General features: G+C 35.5%; 1 protein-coding gene across 5 annotated transcripts; it reads left to right on the top strand.

The window, feature by feature from the left end:
• The first annotated feature begins 547 nt into the window (after window positions 1-547).
• On the top strand, window positions 548-21,152 carry Clk4 (CDC like kinase 4). 5 transcript variants are annotated; one of them, XM_076856510.2, is made up of 16 exons: window positions 548-685; window positions 5,011-5,171; window positions 6,120-6,190; window positions 6,754-6,805; window positions 7,905-7,923; window positions 9,648-9,870; window positions 10,973-11,063; window positions 11,460-11,526; window positions 14,007-14,123; window positions 14,210-14,376; window positions 14,590-14,684; window positions 14,970-15,099; window positions 16,935-17,017; window positions 19,898-19,977; window positions 20,834-20,924; window positions 21,004-21,152. In XM_076856510.2, exons 2-16 carry the CDS (start codon window positions 5,069-5,071, stop codon window positions 21,142-21,144), a joined length of 1,530 nt encoding a protein of 509 aa, XP_076712625.1. In that variant the 5' UTR covers window positions 548-685; window positions 5,011-5,068; the 3' UTR covers window positions 21,145-21,152. The 5 variants fall into 5 exon arrangements, with proteins under 5 accessions (XP_076712625.1, XP_076712621.1, XP_076712622.1 ...); XM_076856506.2 differs by lacking the exons at window positions 6,120-6,190; window positions 6,754-6,805; window positions 7,905-7,923; XM_076856507.2 differs by lacking the exons at window positions 548-685; window positions 6,120-6,190; window positions 6,754-6,805; window positions 7,905-7,923 and adding an exon at window positions 8,508-8,566 and having other exon boundaries at window positions 5,089-5,171.
• The last annotated feature ends 269 nt before the right edge of the window (window positions 21,153-21,421 follow it).

Here is a 21,421-nt window from a genome sequence, read left to right as displayed (position 1 = left end):
TTGTTCTGATTTAGGAGCACTTGCCTTGAAAAGCACCTCCTGAGCTTGTTTTCTGAGACTTCAATGTTTATCCGAATCCATTTTCGACGGGAAGCTCCCAAGTGTGCTGGACTACAGCGACCCGGTTCACCGAGCCGCCCTCAGCACCCGCCCCGGGCGGCACGTTAGCTGTGTGGGTTGGGGAAGGCTGGGGGAGGGCGAGAAGAGTGCAAAATGCGACGGGGCGTCCCACTAGAGGGTGAGAGGAAGGAAACGGGTCACGGCCGGCTGCGCCGAGAGATCCCGCACCCAGGAAAACTACACTTTGAAGAGCGGACGCGCGCCACGAGCTTAAGGGTTTTCACCTTGCCTTTTCCCTGGGTTCTGAGGAGGAAAACAACCCGAGCACACTCCCGGTCCAAAGGGCGGGGCTTTTGTGATGTAATGAGCGGGCCCGCGCAGCCGCAGTATGCTAGCCGCGCTTCTTACGACACAGAAGCCACGCCCCTTACGGGAGCTGCGGGAACGCGCCTAGCTCTGTCACGCAGTCGCGTTCGCGCGGTGTAGGTGGTGCTAGAGGCCGCCTAGGGGGTTGTAGGGTGACGGCGCTGCCGCCATTTTGTAGGGTGTTTGTCGCAGCGGCTGGAGAGGAACGACGGCGGTTTGGCGACATTTTTCGGCCAGAGGGCCTTTTGCTTTCGCAGAGGTGAGGTTTCGGTGTGATGTGCTGGGCTAGGCTACTGTCGAATCTTATTTTAGGTCTCGGAGCCAGGTGTTCGTGAAACGACCGGTTCCTGGCCTTGGCCTTTGGGGACTGGGTTGGCGGTTCCTGCAGGGTGCAGCTCCGTTGGCCTTAAAAACCTGAAGGTGCTTTGGCGCCGCGGTCCTGCCAGAGGCTCTAAATTAGCCCCACGGTGTTGACCGAAGAGCTCGGACTCTATTATAGACACTGCCAGGGCCGCGAGTGCTAGGTCGGTCCGCGAGTGCGAGGTCGTGTCCGGAGACCCTGCGAGGGGCCTGTCGCTGGTGTTTGTGTTGTCGGCGATCGATTCCCCTGCCCCCAGCTGCCTGACCTCCACCGTTTGTAGCGTTGGGGGGCTTTCCCCTAGTCCAGGGTTTGCCCCTGTTTGTACGCCAAAGCCTCTGGCTAAGTGCCCAGGGCGGAGAGGTGGGTGGGGATTGGGCGAATCCAGTGGTGGGATTCACCTAGTGCAGGTAAGAGGTTGAAACGTGGGGAGATTCGTCCTTTGTGCAATACTGCCGCCCCCCCCCCCAAGGTGGAGCATACCATTGTGGAGAGAATGAGCCTTTCTGGTAGTTCTGCAGCGTGTTATCTCTGGTGAAGTAGCCAACCTCCAGACTACCGGCCAATCACCTGTATAGATGGTTCTCCAAACAGGCACCTCCAGGCTTTTCTTTTCTTTTCTTTTCTTTTTTTTTTTTTTTTGCCTATTTGAAAATGCCTTCGAATCATAACTTGTAACCCCCCCCCTTTTTAATGTTTTAAATTGTGTTCATACCATAAAGTTGTCAAGTATTTTTTAAGATCTTTTAAAAAGGTGATGGAGAATCAGATTTCTAATACTGGTGATATATCCTTTGTGTCGGGTGTTTTTATTGAAACCTCAGTCACCTGATGATTCTAGCACGTAGGATTTTTTCTTTTTTTAACTAATTAGAGGCAGCATGGTAATTTTAGGTAGCTTTGCTTTTCTCTATATGTGAAGGAACCTTACAGAAGGGGTAGGTCCAAGAAGCTTCTCTTTGCCTCTTGAGAAAATATTTCTAAAATTTGCTGGGGACCAAAGTGGGTGTTTATGGGCTGGGACCAACAGCTGAATTAAATTTAAAATAGTGAACCCGACTAGAAAAATATTGGGTTTGACAAGGAACTCATTCTTAATATTACATATTAATAAGTTTGATAATTTGATACCTTTGTTTTTTAGAGGAGATGATTTAGCAGACTCATGGTAGGTAGGGAAAAAACAAACTAAAGCAAACACAGATGTGTTGCAAAACCTTCATAATGGATGGTCATGATAATTACCCTTAGTCATCAGAAGCTGAAATTTTGCTTGCTATTATTTTAAGAATGCTTAGGGGGGTTGTCACCAGGATGAGGATCCAAAGAGGTCCCTTAGAAAGGAGGTGAACTTCAATTCTGGCTGTGAGGGTCCTTTGATGTATGCTCTCAAAAAGGAATTTATGTTCCAAAGTGAGGCACATGATTGAATTTATTGGGTGAAAGAAAGAAGTTCACAGGGTGGAGTGTGGGTGTTGAAGAGAGGATATTGCTAGTTCCACCTTATCTAGACATATTTATACATGTAAGATCAGTAGTACAGGGACATGAACTAAGAGGTTGTTTTCAGTTCGCCTTTGTGTTTGTAACCGAACATGTTGATCATTCCTAGGATGTTGGTCATTTACAGATATGTTGATCAATACTCAAAGTGTGTGTGGGGGTATTTTCTTTCTTTGTTTTTGGTGTGTTTTGCTTTGTGAACACAGTACTTCATTTTGTACATGTGGATAAGGTCTAATAATGGTTGTAATGGTGTTCTTTGTGACCTTTAAACCTGAATTTTTAATCCATGTCAAAGTGGACTTTAATCATGGCCACTTTGTGGTGTTCTGCATGCCTGTTTTCTGCCTCTTTTAGTGTCTTGTGTCCTAACTCAGGGGTTAGAGGTGCTTGGAAAGGCCCAGGTCCTGGATTCAATCACTAGCATGAGAGTGGGGGAGAGAAAAATGTTTAGCCAAGCTGAGTTGTGAATGTGGTTAAAATACATTTTTGGCAATTGAAGGAACAAGTTAGGAGAATTCTTCTAGAATTAGGGAAAAAAAATAAAGTTTATTTATTAGCACTGGAGATTTAACCCAGAGGCAATTTACCACTGAGCTACATCCTGAGCCCTTTTTTATTTTTTATTTTGAGATAGGATCTAACTAAGTTGCTGGAGCTTCTGGGATTACAGTCTTGTGCCACTGTGCCAGCTTTAAATTTTTTTTTTATATATATAATTCTGAAGATTTACTAACTTCCAGTGAGAAGCCAACAATAATTTTAGGATTTTTTATTTGACTTGATCAATATCTTATCTGTTTGCTTGTTTGTTTAGTTCTGGGAATTGAACCCAGGGGCATTTTACCAGTGAGCTATATCTCTAGCCTGTTTCATTTTTTATTTTTGAGACAGGTCTTGCTCAGTTGCTTAGTACTTCACTAAGTTGCTGAGACTGGCCTGGAATTTGTTATCCTCCTGCTCAGCCTCCTGCTAAGTAAGCTTTAAAAGAAGCCTCATGAACCAAAAGATGTATAGAATTAGAATCAGCATCAAATTAAAATATCCTAATGTTTGGGCTGAAGGTGATAGAGTACTTACCTAGCAATTTGGAGGCCCTTGGTTGATCTCAGCATTGCTTTAAAAAAAAAAAAAAACATGTTTGGTAGCATCAGGCTCTGAAGGCATGATGCATAACAGGGAAGACCTCCCAGGAGAATTGAAGCTGCCTCATTTCAAAGCCATTAATCAATTTGAAATATTTTAAATTTTTACTTTTTGATTTATTTGCTTATTTCTCATTTAGGCAAGCTGAATAAGGTTAACTAAATTATTTGCTCCAATTTAGATTTTTGCCGGCTCCTTTGTTGAGTTGTGAATTTCTTTTTGCCATTTAAACTTGCCCTTTTTAGCAGAGTTTGGACCTTACCGTTAAAAATTTTACGCTTTGAAAAAGAATTAAGTTGGGAAGAGGCAGATTGGTTAAATTGAGCATAGGTTCAAAATCCTGCTGTATATTGGAAGTGTAGATTGAGTCTGGGAATTGTGTTACCCTCGTAGTCTGATGTTACTATAACCATGCCTCATTGTGTATCCCCAAAGGTTGGTTTCTTTTTCAGGGTTACTCCAGATTTATAACAAATATATTTTAATTTTAAGGAAAACTACAAATGATTTGCAAATAAACTTCTTACTAGAGAAAATGGATTTATACTAACCACCTTTTGGTTTTTCAGTTTCTCTGTTGAATATTGTGTTCTTTCACTTCTATTTTCTCTTTCTGTGTGTGTGCAGGGGGGTGCTGGGGATCAAACCTAGGGCCTTGATAATGCTAGGCACACACTGACCTACACCCCAGCCCCTCCTTTGTTATTTTCAAACCTTGGAGTCATTCTAAAATTTAGAAAAAGAAGTTTGAGAAAAAAGCTTAATGAAAAGCTCTTTACCTTTAAATAGATAGAAGTTACCTCCAATATTTAATATCCGTTTCTTACATTGATTATTTGTATTATACGTTAACCAAGCTGCATGAAACTTGTGATTTTATTTAATGTTAAATCAGCTCATGTTTTAATGTTAACATTTTTAAAGTGGCAGTAAATTAAGACAAAAAAAATCATTGATTTCAAGCAAAATACTGTTGTCTACTGAAGCCTTAAGCCTGAACCTTTCAAAAATTTGAAGATTAAAAATTTTTGCCTGGTAGGGTGGTACATGCCTATGATAGCAGCTACTCCGGAGGCTGAAGCAGGAGGATCCCAAGTTCAAGGCAGTCTGGGCAACTTAGATCCTGTCTCAAAATAAAAACAAGAAAAAAAAGACTAGGAATGTAGCTCAGTGGTAAGAGTGCCCCCATGTTCAATTCCTAGTACTGCCTCCCCACTGCCCCACAAAATTTTTTTCTTTCATTTTTTTTTTTTTTTTGAAGACAACCAAGCTGAGAATTTGTCCTGGTTATATTCAGAAGAATTGAAAGATGGTGTATTAAAGGTGTCACTGTGTTATCCATTATTTAGTACTAGATCTATGCCACTCAGTAGTTGTCAGATATACCAGTGGTAGAGTACTCTATGCCTTGGGAAACATACCTAAAAATATTCTACAGCCTTTATGACCCTATATGCCATATTTAAATAATATTAATGTATAATGTTTCTATTAATAATGTTTCATTTATTAAACAAATCCATCTCCACAGCTCTCTCTAACCTCCACAACTCACTTTTTCTTTTTTTGGTTAACAGATGCGACATTCCAAACGAACACACTGCCCTGATTGGGATAGCAGAGAAAGCTGGGGTCATGAAAGCTACAGTGGAAGTCACAAACGGAAGAGGAGATCTCACAGTAGTACACAAGAGAACAGGCATTGTAAACCGCATCACCAGTTTAAAGAATCTGATTGGTAAATTACTCTCTACTTAGTAACATTTTAGTCCTAATAGTTTTAATTATTTCTTATTTGTTTATATAGTTGTATCAAGTGATTGTAGAATGCAGTCAACATTTATTCATTCAAAAAACTCTTATCCATTACTGTTATAGGCTGGCTTCTGTAGTTGCAAAGGCTGTAGCTGCAATAAAACAGTTTCTATCATATATCTGTGTCTGTCTGGGGGTATTGAAAGACAGTTGATCTGCAAGTGAATAAGAAATATATTCAGGGGGTGGGGATGTAGATCATTGGTAGAAGACTTGCCTAGCATGTGTGAGTTTGATCCCCACTACCACAGGAAAAAGTAAGCAAGCAGGCAGAAAAATATAGTCAGTAGCATGTTGATTTCTAGCTGCCAGTAACATAGTTGGGGAGTTGAGACACACATAAAGTTCAGTAAAGGTGATGAAAGAATGTCCATTGAGTGTTTTTAACCTGTGTGTAGGAGGGTGGTACATAAATTAGGGTGCTCATTAAGTGTTTCAAAAGTGAGGTGATGGAAGGGGTGGGACAGAGTTTAATCCAGATAAGAAAAGTAACGTGGATAAGTTAAAGTGCATTGGGGATTAGTCGCTTATATTCTACAGGTTATATTTACAGAATTAAGGCCAATGAATAGGTTTGGTATTTTAGAAGTTTACTTGTATTCTAAGAACTGTTTTATTTATATTCAGGCAGTAGCTAGTAATTTAGGAAAGGGTTTCAAAAATTTACGATAGTGTTGAGTCTTTTTTTTTTTTTTTTTGTATTTTTACTGGTGTAAAATTTGGAGGTAATACATTTATATAGAATTAAAGGAATCCTAAAGTTCTAAATATTAAAGGCTAGATGAATATAGTTTCTTGCACACTCTCTTCCATTAATTTCCCTTTCTCATTTGTTTTGTGTTGGTTTTATGTTTTCTCCTTGTTTGTGCAGATGTTCCATTGGGACTGTTTACCAGATTGCTTTCTAAATTAGCCAGCTGGGGTTACTTTAAAAAACAGTATGTAATTTTTTTCCTCCTCCATGCTAAATAGACTTGTTCTGCTAAACAGTGAGCTTATTTGTAGTCAGTGTAGACTAATCATGCTTTTTTAAACACTGTTACATAAGGGAATGTGGGGGGAGGTTGAATGTAGGATTTCAGTGACTAGAGCAAATTAATGTATAGTATAATATAAAAATCATATCTATCCCATTATATTGATAAGTATACAAAGTAAGGTTAACATCATAGTAATGATTATTCATAAGTTATTATATATTGTGTATGTACAAAGGAAGTGATTTGATTGATTCATGTTTATAGTTAACTATGTAAACATAATACCCAGTCAATCTAATTAACCACCAGACCAGTACTTACTTCTTTGACATTAGCCTCAGACATATTTGGTGGTAATTGTTGATCATAATCCAGAAAATTCCTTTTGAAGGTTAAAAACTTTATGAGTAGTTTTTATAAAACTATAGAAAAAAATTTAAATCCAGAAAAATATGAAGAAGGTAACCTTAGTAGGATGTTATAGTGGCCCACTATTTAGATGTAAATTATTATTTGTTTAAAAAGGTTTTACAAATCTTTGCCTCTGATTATTTCTTGAATATATATTCCAAGAGGCTAAAGGGTATGAACTTTTAAAAGGTGATTCTTAAATATTTTCCTTTTCTTAGAAGGTTCATACCAAATTGTACTTCTACAAAATGCTTCTTCATGTTCCCATTATTTTAACCCTTTCTCACATATATTGCAAAGTGTCTTTTCTTTGTGATTCATCTTATAGCAGTAGCCTGTGAGTTGGTCTCTCTTCCTACAGGCTTAATCCATTCTGCACACTTATTGAGAAGATGATGTGACTGTAAAATACCACTTTTATATCCTTAAATGTCTTTCTATAACAAGGTATCAGGTCTTAAACCAGTTTAGTGTGAATAGGAATCACCTTGGAGGTGTGTTTCAAATGCAGATTTGATTCAATAAGTATGACCCTGAAGCCCAGGAATCTCATTTTTAGTAAGAACTCCTTATTCTAAGTTTTTATTTAATAGACAAACTATTTGAGATACACTCCTTAGCCTGAGCTTTTAATGATATATTTTCAGCCAGAGAATTGCTATATTTCTCAGGGTGAACATTGCTCTTGCTGGAATTGTCTACTTACTATTACCTGAGTAACACATAGACAAATCCATTTCTAAGCCATTGTGGCTAAAAGTATTATAAATGTAAAGTGATAATATGCCATTTTTCTCCCTTGGAATTTCTTCTACTTTCCCCTTTGTCCATATCCTGGCTTCCCTTTATGGTGAAACTCTGTTCCCATCTTTTTCATGAATTCTTCCCTGACCATTTTAAGCAGATTTGAGTTTTTTCCTTTCTCTGACTCTTAAGCACTCACATCCAACCTTTCAGTATTTCCTTCATTGTTGGGTTTTATATTATTTTTATGTGATGGTCTCAAATTGTTCATTATTTGTTGGCAGGGACTTTGCCTTATATAATTTTTTTTTTTTTATTTCCCACAGGACCTGTGTGGAAATAAAAATGAATGCCCCTATCCTCATTAGTTTTGACTATTTTGAAAGGCTACAGTGAAATATTCACTGGCATTCAGTGAATATTTGTAAAAATTTAATCAGTCTGTTCATTTTGTTTACCCTGTCCATAGCCTGTATGATTCTATAGTTTTTGTTTATATAATCTCTCAGCCTTGGTCATTGGTCATTATAGATTGAAAAGGTTCCAGTCTTTTTAGTTTTTCCTCATGGTATTGCATCATGCCGTTTTGTTTTTCTATATATTGTTTTTGGATTATCAGCAGCTCTGATTTCATGTAGTATTCCAACTAATGATTGTTTGTGTTTTTTCTGATAGCAAGATTTTGGGATTTTTGTGGGAAGGATGCCTTATAGAACTAGACAGGATATGCTTAATGAGTGTGTACTTCCTAGCTTGTTGTGGAGAGTTCTCCCTGACACTTTCAAAACAGCTAACCTAGACCCCACAATCTTTCCCTAAAATCCTGAGTTGTTTCTCCAGTGGCTAGAACTTAGACTGACTCTAGGGAATAAGAATGGGTCCTGCATCTCCCGCCTGAATTGGGTAGTACTAGATGCCAGCCTTGTTTTGGGGTAGTGGTTTTAAGGGTATTTCTCTCCTTTATTTCTGCCTAAACCAGAACTCTGGGAAAAAAATGACAACATATTCTGGGGAACCTAAAGGGGTTGGTGAGGGCATTTTAGGCAACATCTGTCACTCCATTGCTTGTCAGGATTATTTTAGCTAATTTGTCTGACTGGGCAGGTGTCCCCTCTCTCCCTCAGTGCTCCATGTGCATCCCTCTTGAAGCTTCGCACTCTGTTGAAGAGGACACTCATCCCAGGTAGAGAGGGGGACGGGAAACTGGGCCAATTGAATCTCTATGTCCTTTTCTTTCCATCAGATCAAGGCTACTTAACTGGGATCCATTGACTTCCTGAGGTCCATGACCTCTATGAAACTATTTGCCAAGTTTTGTTTATGCATTTGTGTGTTTCTTAGGGAAGAGGGTCCACAACTTTCATCATATTCTCAAAGGGATCTGTAGATCCAAGTACTGTGGCACTAGATAATGATGTTTTCTATCATGTGTTTCTTGTGTGTTTCTCAAGCAGGAATGATGAGAAGTTAGAAATGCAAAGGGAAGTAGGGTGGAGGGACTTATGTAATCCTAGGCAAGCAATCACAGGATCCCTTTCTCATTTGTGGAACATATCTTGCAGATGTCTTCAGCAGAGTAGGCAGTACTGAAAGTTGTCTGTTTCTCAAGCAGGAATAACAAGGCTAGAAATGCAAAGAAAAGACAGAATAAGTGATGTAAAATAGTAGTTTGAAAATGTCTCAGTTTTTGTCACTAATGTGCATATTATTTAGGGATTTTTAATTTAGTCGTCATTAAAATGAGAGGGCAAGAATACATTCAGGGCTCCTTGTATCTCTAATACACCTTTCATGGAAGAATTTTCTGCTAGGATGTCTAAAATGCACTTAATATTAAAAGAGAAAGGAATCCTATTTTGCCTGCCTCTGATTGTGTGTGACTGAGAGAGAAAAGGAAGCTTAGTTTCAGATGCATATAAGACTGACGAGTTCCAGGAGAGTAGTTTTGTGAATTTTTTATTTTAATTTTGTCCAGAAGGTAAAGGAGCACTTAGGTAAACTCTAAACATAATTTGACTTAAGCTTTTTGTTGTTGTTGTTCCTTGCTATGAAGTGCTTGACAGCAATTTTTATAATGGAGAAACATGGACCCATTTGCTTGTTGGGTAAAGTTATTTCTTAAGTTTGTGAGATAAGTATAATATAAATTTTAACTTGTGAGTTTTTTTCTTTCATTATTTAAATCAGGAATTCTTGTGTGTTTTATTTGAACCATTTATTCCAAAATGAAGAGAATGATTTGAAATCCTTTAATGTGTTTGCAGTCATTATTTAGAAGCAAGGTCCTTGAATGAGAGAGATTATCGGGACCGGAGATACGTTGATGAATACAGAAATGACTACTGTGAAGGATATATTCCTAGACATTATCACAGAGACATTGAAAGCGCTTATCGAATCCACTGCAGTAAATCCTCAGTCCGAAGCAGGAGAAGCAGTCCTAAAAGGAAGCGTAATAGACACTGTTCAAGTCATCAGTCACGTTCGGTATGATTGATTTTGTTTTTATTTTGAGTGGATTCTTAATTGTGTGTAAAAGCTCTTAAGGAGCTGATAGGTTTCTAAAAGTTTCTTTATATATGTAATGCTATTTGGATATAATTATTATATTATATTGAATCCTTAAAGGAAACGTCCACATTCTCATAGCTGATCTGTATATTTATTAGCTAGCTCTCACTTGCCCACATTTACTCATTCTACAGACCAGATCATGAGTTTGTTGATTTTAATTATAGAAATTATTTCATTTTTGTGTTTGTATAATATAATCTTATGAAAAATGATGCACCTATTTGTTCTTTCAATTGAAATATTATTTTACTTTGAAAGAAACCTCTTTCCTAATACTTAAAAACAAATATGGAAAGTTGCACTGATACCTAAATGTTGTTAACCTGTATATAGCATAATCCCTAATACAGTGCATCATTGTCTAACTACATCTATTAAAATTGTGAATATGGGTGCTGAATGGGAAACATATTTTTAAAAAGCCAGTTTTTTTTTAAAACAGACATCTTCATTGTTTTAATCTGTAAACTGAATTGCAGTTTTTCTCCCCAACCTTTCTTTGATAGAATTAGCTGTTATTGGATTGAACATTAAAATTAACTAGCCTTTGTTTTCCCCTTTGATTTTAATCATGTATATTTCAGAATATTGCTAAATAAGACAATTACAGCAATCTTGACATTTTAAAACATTTTTCTGACAAACTAGACATCTCAACTCACAGCATATGCTAGTTATAACAAGAGATTAGTAATTCATGACATTGCATTCTTTAAATTTCAGACTTCAATTAAATCAGTATTTTAAAGAGACAATTGTGTTGTTTTTCTATTGCCACTTTAAGTATCTTATCTGAAAATCTGTTCCTTGCCATGTTTTTCTTCTGTAACATAAACTGTGCCCTGTGAATTTCTGGGGACTGAATTTGAAATTGCTCCTGCCAACTGTTCGTGGCCTGGTGCTTATCTGAATGCCTGAATATCTCCCCGCTGAATGAATTGCGTATTCTGCCCTGAATTCACTCTGATATATTGATTGGCTGGACGATCTTGGTGCTGCCCACTTGCCGTTCCAGAAGAGCCACCGAAGGAAAAGATCCAGGAGTATAGAGGATGATGAGGAGGGTCACCTGATCTGTCAAAGTGGAGACGTTCTAAGAGCAAGATGTATAGAATATTTTTCAACACTTTTTAAACTTTGCAGACAGAATAATCTTTTTAAGAATAGTTTGTCAGCGGGGGGCTAAAGAACTCTTCATTGCTTTTTTGTTTTGTTTTTTGTGGGTTTGTTTGTTCTTTTGTATTTCTTCTTTTCTGTAGAATTTAAATATTTCTACTCTAAAGTTCCAAAATAATCAGTGGAATTTGAGATTAGAGCAAGAGAGATAGCTCTATCTAATTGTTTTTGTAGCAGATGAAAAATAAAATAATTTGAGTGCTGAAACATTAGTTATGCTTGTTAGAGATCATTTGAAAATATTCCACACTTAAGCATTCATTGTTTGAATAACTAGTTAATTTATACTTAGTTACTTATACCTCTTTTTCTCTCCCTCACTTTAGATGAAATCGTGGACACTTTGGGTGAAGGGGCCTTTGGCAAAGTTGTAGAATGCATTGATCATGGCATGTAAGTTTATTTTTATATCTTTGAACATTCTGATATTTTTTATGGGAAATCACCCATAATTTAAATGAAATATGTTTGTAAAGTAGTAGTAGCTACAAGTTTTTCTGATAGATATTCAACATTTCTTTAACCTAGATATAATTTATTTACCAAGTATGTAGATTTTATGAAGAACGCTGACAAATTCCATCAGATTGAGTTTATTGAAGTTAAAGTGTATGTTCAAGTGAAGGAGTTTCCCAGAGCTTAGATTGTTGGTCCTCTATTAGGAGAGATTCAGCTACTTTTGGATTGCAGAGACAAAAGTATATCTAAATTTTCATAATAGAGTTAACTTCCTAGTCTGCAAAGAAACTATCCTACTTGAGACCTACAGAATAAAGTCCAATTTTTTTAATGAGGCCTACCTACCCGTTTGTGATTTGATGACCCACTCTGCCTCATTTTACCATATTCTTTCAGTACCTCTATTCTGTGTTTTGCCTATGTCTTTGTAACTAAATCTTTTAAAGCACATTTAGTAGAACTGCATATTCTAAATTGACATCTAAAGTTTTTTGTCATAAATTATGATAGTTGGAAAGGATGTAATTTTCAGCTTATTTTAAATATGAGTATTTAAAAAATAAATCTTTAAATATATTGGAGGCAATCTTAATATCATAGCCACTTGATAGTGTACTATCATTCATGAACAAACTTTCTTGAATGCATACTTAGGACTGGGGGAGTAGCTCAGCAATCAAGTACTTGTGCAAGGCCCTGGGTTCAGTCCTCAGCAACACAAATTTTTCATCCTTGAAGTAATTTCCGTTCCATTGTCCATAAAGAAAATTATACTAAATTATCTTTTATTATCACTCCATCTTACTTCTCTGCAACAAAAATGTGAACATAAGTTGAATTTTATACTTTGAAATATTTATAGACTCACAGAACAGTTGCTAAAATAGTTCAAAGAATTCCCATATGTCCTTCACCCAGATTCTCCAGAGTGAACATTTGACAATATTTCCTTTATTATCTACATATACATATATTTCCAGATTTTGCCAGCTAATCTTATTCAGATTTCACCAATTGTTCATTAATGGCCTTTTAAATAATTTCCTGAGATTCTCTTGATTATTTAATCAAGGTATTCTAATTGATCCAAGTACTAACATTACATATTTTTTTATTCATTAGACATAAAAAGTTTATTGAAGCGTGTCTTGTATTGGGATTGTTGGCTTCTAAAAAAATGAGTACTGTTTGGCATTCTCTTTTTTTGTTTTTATAGATATAAACACTGAGAAAGAAAGATTATTGATCATATAATTAAATATATGAATAGGAGTTTTGCCAGTTTTTTTTTTCCCCCCTTTCTTTTCTGAGGGTGCTGGTGATTTAACTACCCAGGCTTTGTACATGCTAGGCGAGTAGTGCTCTACCACTGAGCTAGCTACATCCTCAGCCCCAACAGCTGTTTTGTAACAATTTTTGGTAAATCTGGAGATACATGCTAAACATCTTAAGGAGAATATTATCAAAAAACATTTAAATGGCTTATCATGCTACAACTTTATTGAGACCTTGATGAAAGCAGTGATTTGGAAACTAGCAAACATGGAAAAAGATTTGCTATCCAGCCAGTAGAAATCATTTGTTAACCCCAAAGATATCTTACAAGAGGAGGAGATTTTGTTTTCTTTTGTAAAGTAGAGGCACCTAGTGAAAAAGGCTTGAGTACTAGCTCATCTTCAAGTAGATCGGGTGTAGAACCAGAGGCAAGAGGAAGTTGAAGATGTCGAAATATTCATCGCTGTATACAAGTGCCTTTGTGTAAATCCCTGAACCCTATGCTCTTGCTGTTTCTGCATATTTGCATCATAAATATGCTAAGCTAAGAAACATCGTCTTGGCTTCTTGACTTTAGGGTGGTGTCATTGCCCAAATATTTCATTTCTCTTCCAATTTGATAATCAAAGCTGTCTTTTAGGACTCTATACTTTTTTATTGTATAAATAAGTTTTTTTTTATTTGTCTTTGTTGGGGCTTCACCTGTTCTGTGAAGAAACTCCATTAGACTGTGTGAGGCGTGTAGGAACAAGTGCAATTTTTTTGTCCCTAAAACCTGTGTACTGTCTGGCATAGAATAGGTCTAGCCTGGTGAATGAGTGAATGTTTTCAACTGTAGCATATGTTTTTGGTTTGTGTTCTTATATATATTTATTTACTTTTTTTGTATAAAATCTACGTAAATGTAAACTTTTAGGAATAAACATTAAATTCATAAGTATTAAGGGAATTACTGCTTCATATAAAGTATATTTTGTTTGATTGTATGGAAAAGATGTTGTATAGAATTTGGAGTAATCTAAAAGATTGCTTTAGAAAAATAGCATAGAGGATTAATAATTAAAATTATACTTTAAAGGATAAATGGCTTCAGCCCACTGCCATATATTTAGTGTATTCCTCTTAATTTTGTTTTTAAGGGATGGCTTACATGTAGCAGTGAAAATCGTAAAAAATGTAGGCCGTTACCGTGAAGCAGCTCGTTCAGAAATCCAAGTATTGGAGCATTTAAATAGTACAGATCCTAATAGTGTCTTGTAAGTATAAGTTGAACTTTGGGCCATTTTATTACATAAAATAATCACAATTCTATGAACTAACTTGCTATTTTGATTTATTTTAGCCGATGTGTCCAGATGCTAGAATGGTTTGATCATCATGGTCATGTTTGTATTGTGTTTGAACTGCTGGGACTTAGTACCTATGATTTCATTAAAGAAAACAGCTTTCTGCCATTTCAGATTGATCACATCAGGCAGATGGCCTATCAGATCTGCCAATCAATAAATTGTAAGTATATTTGATAAATTTTTAAAATTAGGAAATTTAAGATTTTTATTTTATAAAAAACATTAAAAATTGTCACCAAAGTATAATACATACCACAGGTAAAGATGAAACCCTTCTTGATCACCATATCTACTGCTAATTCTCCTTCATCCCTCCCATTTACCAATTCAATTTCTAGGTAAAACTAATAATGTCTTTTTGTTCTCTTTGTAGTTTTGCATCATAATAAATTAACACATACAGATCTGAAACCTGAAAATATTTTATTTGTGAAGTCTGACTATGTAGTCAAATATAATTCTAAAATGGTAAGTAAAAGACTTGCTTTAAGTGATTATCTTTAAAATTTAGCTTAGTTTGGTGATCTTTGCATGAGGAATTTTACTTCTGAGCCCATTATGTTCAGTTCTTAATCGCAAAAGAGTAGGTCTCAAATGTAGTTCAGTGGTAGAACATTAGCATAGCCCCTTCTAGGCTTTAAGCTTGATCCCCAGCACCCAGCAGAAAAAAAGAAAGAAAGATTATTTTTGTTCAGTATTTTGAGTAGTGTTATAAAATGTCTTTATTAGTTTTATGTTTTCTCAATTTTGTAGAAACGTGATGAACGCACACTAAAAAACACAGATATTAAAGTTGTTGACTTTGGAAGTGCAACATATGATGATGAACATCACAGTACTTTGGTGTCCACACGGCACTACAGAGCTCCAGAGGTCATTTTGGGTCAGTAGACATCAGACTTCATTATACTGTAATTAAAGAAAAGAGTTTTGTTCTTAATAGCTTTGATTTATGTGGATGGGGTTCATGGCTAAAGTGGTAACTTTAGCAATATACAGAAAACAATTTTGTTTTTCATTAAAAACGTGTGAACATTACTATAAATATTATTTTCTGAATAATATGAATGTGATACCACTTGTGAAACATTCCAAAGGGTGATTATTTCTTAATGGATTTATTAACATAAGAGAGCAGTTTCCATTAGCTAAGTTCATCATAGCATTGTAATTTTGAAATTTTATAGGTACCCATTTTTATGCCTTCACAAAATTATGGCTCTGGTAAAAATGCTAATGGTTTTATCTGGCAGACTCTAGACTTAGGGTAGATAAAGGTCAAGAGGAAAAGAAAGAAACTCTCCAAGTGGAGAGTTTCTTGATGACCACTGATAGGAGAAAGGCTGGAAAAGAAAATGAGTTAAGTGCAGAGTTTGAAATAAAAAGGAAAATTTTTAAAGTGAAAGATGGGGTTGGGGACTTGCTATTGAGAAAGTTCCAGGTAAGGGAGAGTTGATATAAGTCTAAAATTGGATTCATTGGCCTCAAAGAAATCTGGAGATTGGGTGATTAGAAGGATCTTTTGGCATATCTGTGGAGCGTTCCTGAGGGTAGAAGCTGGTGTGGTGCAGGTTGAAAGGAAGACGTAATCTGATGCTACAATAGAGGGATGGTGTCTTGGTTGTTGATAGTAAACAGGTAAGGCTGGGGAAGGGTGGGAAAAGTGAGTGATGTAGAATTCCAGAATATTAGAGGTTACTCACCCAAAAATGAGATGATATGCTGCAGAAAGTTACAATCATCTGGGAAAAAACCTAGATTGGAGATAAGAGTAGTTAAAGAAAAAAACTATTATTTGCAGTCCAGGTTATAGCATTTACAGATTCTGGATATGTTAACTATAAGTTAGAATTGGAGTCATTGCCCTTGAGGCAAAGGATCTGGAAATTGTCAGATTAGATTCAAATGATAAGCATTATGAGAATGAACAGAAATGACTAAATCATATTCCTCAAGGCCTTTGAATATATTGTTTTTTTCCTGTGTCTTTGAGTGTCATAATTGAAATGTTTTTATAGTAGCTTTATTTATGCATTCTTTTACTAAATGTTTGGTCTTTAAAAGATTAAAATATCCTGTATGGTTTATTATTCTCCTTTCCAGTTGAGTCTAGGTCTAAGAAGGATAGGTGTTTTTATTCTTTCCAGAATAGTATTGCCATTGGAAAAAAGGAGAAAGTATCATGTACAGCCAGCCTGAAATACATGTATTTCTCCTTCTTTGTGTGAACTTAAGTATTTCTCCTTATAGGTGAAACTGCTTTTATTCCTATTAGAATTTTTACATAATTTGTCAAATATTTCTTTTAATAGAAGATGTAAACTCATGTATCAAACTTATGATAATACATAGGGGACAAGTAATTATATTCTCTGAGGATAATTATAAACCTGTATTTGCACTAATAAAAGGTAAAAATTCCTGAGCCATCCATGAACTGAGTATATAGTGTATAGTTCTCCCCTGTGTAAGCAGTTCAAAGAATATGGAATTGGTAGTTACATTTGGAAAATGTTAGCTAGTCCCCTTTTATTTTACTAAAATGTCCCCTCCCAATGAGATCATACTGGATAATGTTTGATACAAAACTTAAAAGTGTAAACTCTGAATTTGTTCTTGTATTTTCCCAAATAGACTATTCAAAAGAGTTCACCCATATAGGGAAGGACTTATAGAAGATTAAAAATTATTGCATAATAACATTCTTATGTTTTATAGCTTTAGGTTGGTCTCAGCCTTGTGATGTTTGGAGTATAGGTTGCATTCTTATTGAATATTACCTTGGGTTCACAGTCTTTCAGGTATGTATCTAGTAAATTTTATTTAATAATTTACAATTAATTTTAAATGTTAGTTTTAATTTACTTATTGGAAAGTTGCCATAGATCACTATTCTTTATTAAAACTTGCATATGCAAATTATTATCCTTTAGAACCCAATTGAATTAAATACTGTTAGTGAATAGCATAACTCATTTAAATGTGATTGATGTGTCTTTAACACATGGTTTATGTATGGTTGGTTCATCTTGCTTCATGTTCCCATTTTTTAAATTATAGAGCTCTTTCATAAATTTGCATTAGTGTTGACATGGCTAGTTTTAATTCAGCTCTGATTATGTTGACTATCATATGACCATGAACAAGTCACTTCTTTATTTATAAAAGAATTCAGTAACAAGTGTATTTTACACTAAAAATACGGCTTCCATGATGTCTTAGGCATTTCTAAGTCTTCAGGGAAGTCATTGAAAAATCATTCTAATGTAATGTGGTGTTTGCTACAATGGAACTATGTAGAAAATGTAGGGAGGCTTCAGGGAGAGTTCCCTGGATTAGAGAAGGAATCATTGAGAGGTGGGGAGTTCTGGCTAATGCTAGAAGGAAGAATAGGAGCTAGCTAGTCAGAAAACAAGAATGTGACGGGGCCTATAAGGAAGGAGAAATAGATTATGTTCTAGTTAGGGAAGGAAAGTATTTATTGGAGTATTTCCTGTAAATGGGAAAATGAAGACAGACAAGAACTGACAGAAAGGGCATATACCTTTGAGAAGGGTATTTGTTTTATCCTTGAAGTCAGTGGTTTCCAAATATGGGCTGGTCCAAAGTGAAAATGATTTTATAGAATTGCCATTCTATCCTTTTAGTAGATGTTATACCTCTTTTTTTCATATTAAAATCTCCCTTTTATGAAATGATGATAGTTTTTGCAGGTAGTTAACTTTTATTATTTTAGCTTTTTTTTTTTCCTTTTCAGTAGTTGAATCTTTCTTTCTTTCCTTTCTTTCCTTCCTTTCCTTCCTTCCTTTCTTTCCTTTCCTTTCCTTTCCTTTCTTTCCTTTCTTTCCTTTCTTTCTCACTAGGGATTGAATCCAGGGGTGCCTAACCACTGAACCACACCTCCAGCCTTTTTTGTATTTTATATAGAGACAGTTTCACTGAGTGACTTATACTTAGGGCCTTGCCAGGTTGCTGAGGCTGGCTTTGAATTCACGATCCTCCTACCTCAGCCTCCTGAGATGCTGGGATTACAACTGTGCACTATCATGCCTGGCTTCAGTAGTTGAATTTTTAAAGTTAGAAGTCCTTATTTGGTAAAATAAAAAGTAGGAAACTCTGTTTTGGTTTCCATTTTTTTTCTTATAAAATTTTTAAGTACATCTGGAGTCGAAAAGTCTTGAAAGCTTTAGATAATGCAACCATTGGAGAATAAGTAGAGTTGTGGTATGATCAGGATGCTCCATTGTTCAACTTTGCTTTGTTCAGGGATTGTGAAGATGTAGTTCAGAACTGTTGAGGTTGACTTTTGAAGTTAAGCAGTACAGAGGCAAGTGAAGCTATGAACAGTTGAGTCATGGAGGTGGTCATTATCACACACATACGAGTTCACTGCTTGTGGGGCACCTCACCAGGCTTCTGTTCCTGTCTGATTTGTAGAAAATCAGTCAAAAAGTACTCTAGTTGGTAGATGAGTTATCAATCTATTGTAGGAATTGGTGTCTGTTTTTTTTTGTAGTAAGTTGTAGAGTCAAGAAAAAGTAAGGTTGAATGCATTCTTTCTTCCCACTAATTTAGTTAAGTAGGTGCTTCAAGTGATTTTATAATTGTAAAGCACTTATAAGGCCTTAAGTGAAATGTATATTATTAACATTAATTTTAAATGGGGAACTAATAATATTTATTCCTGTCATGAATTAATAACGTTTTGAAGGCAGTGTGCTTGACACTATAGTTGGTAGATTTAAAAAGCAATCACACACAACCCTGCTCCCTAAACGAGGGGTGGCAAACAATGACCATGGTGAATTGTGCCTGATGTTTTTTTTGTGTTTTTTTTTTTTTTAAGATGATTAAATAAGGGACTATTTGTGAGCAGCCAAGCCTAAAATGTTTATTATGTGGCCTTTAAAGAAAAAAAATTGCCATATTCTACTTTATAAAGCCAAAGCTATATCAGTGGAAAGAATATGAGCTTTGTATTGTTTATGGCTCATCCTTCATCATTTATAAGCCATGTGACTTTAAGGTAGTATCTTAACCTCTTTGAACTCATGTTCCCACATATACAGCTGAGGATTGTTGTGAGAATTATTGGGTATTTTCAACACCTGAGATTAGTGTTAGTAAGTAGGCTGGCTATTTGTTTGATAATGGAGGTTAACTTTTGTTTAAGCAGCTGATTAAATGAAGAGGTAAGTGGATGTGTAACCGATGTGATTCTGCAATCTGTATACGGGGTAAAAATGGGAGTTCATAACCCACTTGAATCAAATGTATGTATGAAATATGATATGTCAAGAGCTTTGTAATGTTTTGAACAACCAATAATAAAAATTTTAAAAAAAATAAAATAGATTAATAAATAAATAAAAATAAATGAAGAGGTAACAGGATTTCTGGTAATCTTCCCCAGTTCTTGAGTTAAACAGTGTAAAAAATACAAATAGTGAAGGAAATTGTTCTGTTTTACATTAAACAAGTTACATGTTGCTCAGTATGCAGACCTTGTTATTCCATCTCCAAGACTAGCTTGTTCAGTATTGTTTCATCTTTGGAGAACTATGCCGTGTAAATTGTATAGCTGTCTAGTTCTTTTATGTAAGCATCATATTCTTATGTCCTTTTTTAGTGTACATGTGGGGAAATAAGAGTGCTAAACTTTCTTTTTCCACATTTTTTAGACTCATGATAGTAAAGAGCATCTGGCCATGATGGAACGAATATTAGGACCCATACCAGCACACATGATTCAGAAAACAAGGTATGTTTAAAGATTAAAGCTCTTCATTGGATGCATGCAATGGCCTCTATTGCAACACAGATAACTTAACATGCTTATTTCAAGGACTGTGGGTTTTGGGAAAAAAAAAAAAATTCTATGTTAGTGATTACTTAGAATTACGTCTTTTAACCCATTTTAAAAAAAATAATTCAGGGATGGGGCTGTAGTTCAGTGAGTAGAGTAACTGCCCATCACATTCAAGACCCTGGGTTCAGTTCCAGTACCACCAAAAAAAACAAACAAACCCAAAATCAACAACAAAACAAAAAAACGGTATTTATGTTATGTTCTTTTAAAAGATGGAGGGTTTTTGTTTTGATTTTTTTAAACTTAACCTTTACATACATGTTTTCCTAAGCTGATGTAAAAATAAAAATAGAGGTGGGAAAGCTTGTTTTTTATACTCATATCAGTCTAAGTTTGAGAATAACATTCCTAAGTTTGATTAACACTATAGTGGTTTGCAAACATACTTCACCACAGAAGTCATCTAGGGAGTTATTTACAAGATTTACAGCCCTATTCCAGATCTAGTGAAAGCAGAATTGACAGGAATGGATCCAACAGTGTCTATTTTTAAAGCTGGCATTGTTCCATTATATTTGGGAAAAAATTTAGTTGAAATATTAAAACCCCACAGGATGGGGGCGGAAAAAGGAAAATATAAAGTGTCATGCACATTTGTCACTGAGATTTTTTTTAATTGTATATAGGTGTTTATATATTTAAAGAAAAAAGGTCATTCTTTAATCTGTCCCCCCAGCCCCTTCTGGGGGCAAGGTAAAAATGTAGATCTTTTAGTATTTTATTAATCCACATTTCTTTTTCCTTCTAGGAAACGAAAATATTTTCACCATAACCAGCTAGATTGGGATGAACATAGTTCTGCTGGTAGATATGTTAGGAGACGCTGCAAACCATTAAAGGTGAAAGAAAAAAGGATTAAAAGAAAAATAAATTTTCACTATTATTAGTATCTTTTTTAACAAAAATTTTTCCCTCCAGGAATTTATGCTCAGTCATGATGAAGAACATGAGAAGCTTTTTGACCTTGTTCGAAGAATGTTAGAATATGATCCAACTAAAAGAATCACCTTGGACGAAGCATTGCAGCATCCTTTCTTTGACTTATTAAAAAAGAAATGAAATGGAAATCAGTGGTCTTACTATATACTTCTCTAGAAGAGATTACTTTAAGACTGTGTCAGTCAACTAAACATTCTAATATTTTTGTAAACATTAAATTATTTTGTACAGTTAAGTGTATATACTGTATGTTTTGTATCTATAGCAAATTTACCTTGTTAAGCAGTATGGTCTTGATAATGAATGAAATATAAAAGTTGAAATTAATTTTCCTTTTTGAGATTAATTACCATTTTTAAAGGCCTTTGGAATTACCTTTGTGTCCAGTGATAAAGTG

This window comes from Callospermophilus lateralis, chromosome 5 (assembly GCF_048772815.1).
Source record: "Callospermophilus lateralis isolate mCalLat2 chromosome 5, mCalLat2.hap1, whole genome shotgun sequence".
NCBI classification, from domain to species: Eukaryota; Metazoa; Chordata; class Mammalia; order Rodentia; family Sciuridae; genus Callospermophilus; species Callospermophilus lateralis.
The sequence above is the reverse complement of the archived record's forward strand: the minus strand, read 5'-3'. Positions and strand labels throughout refer to the sequence as shown.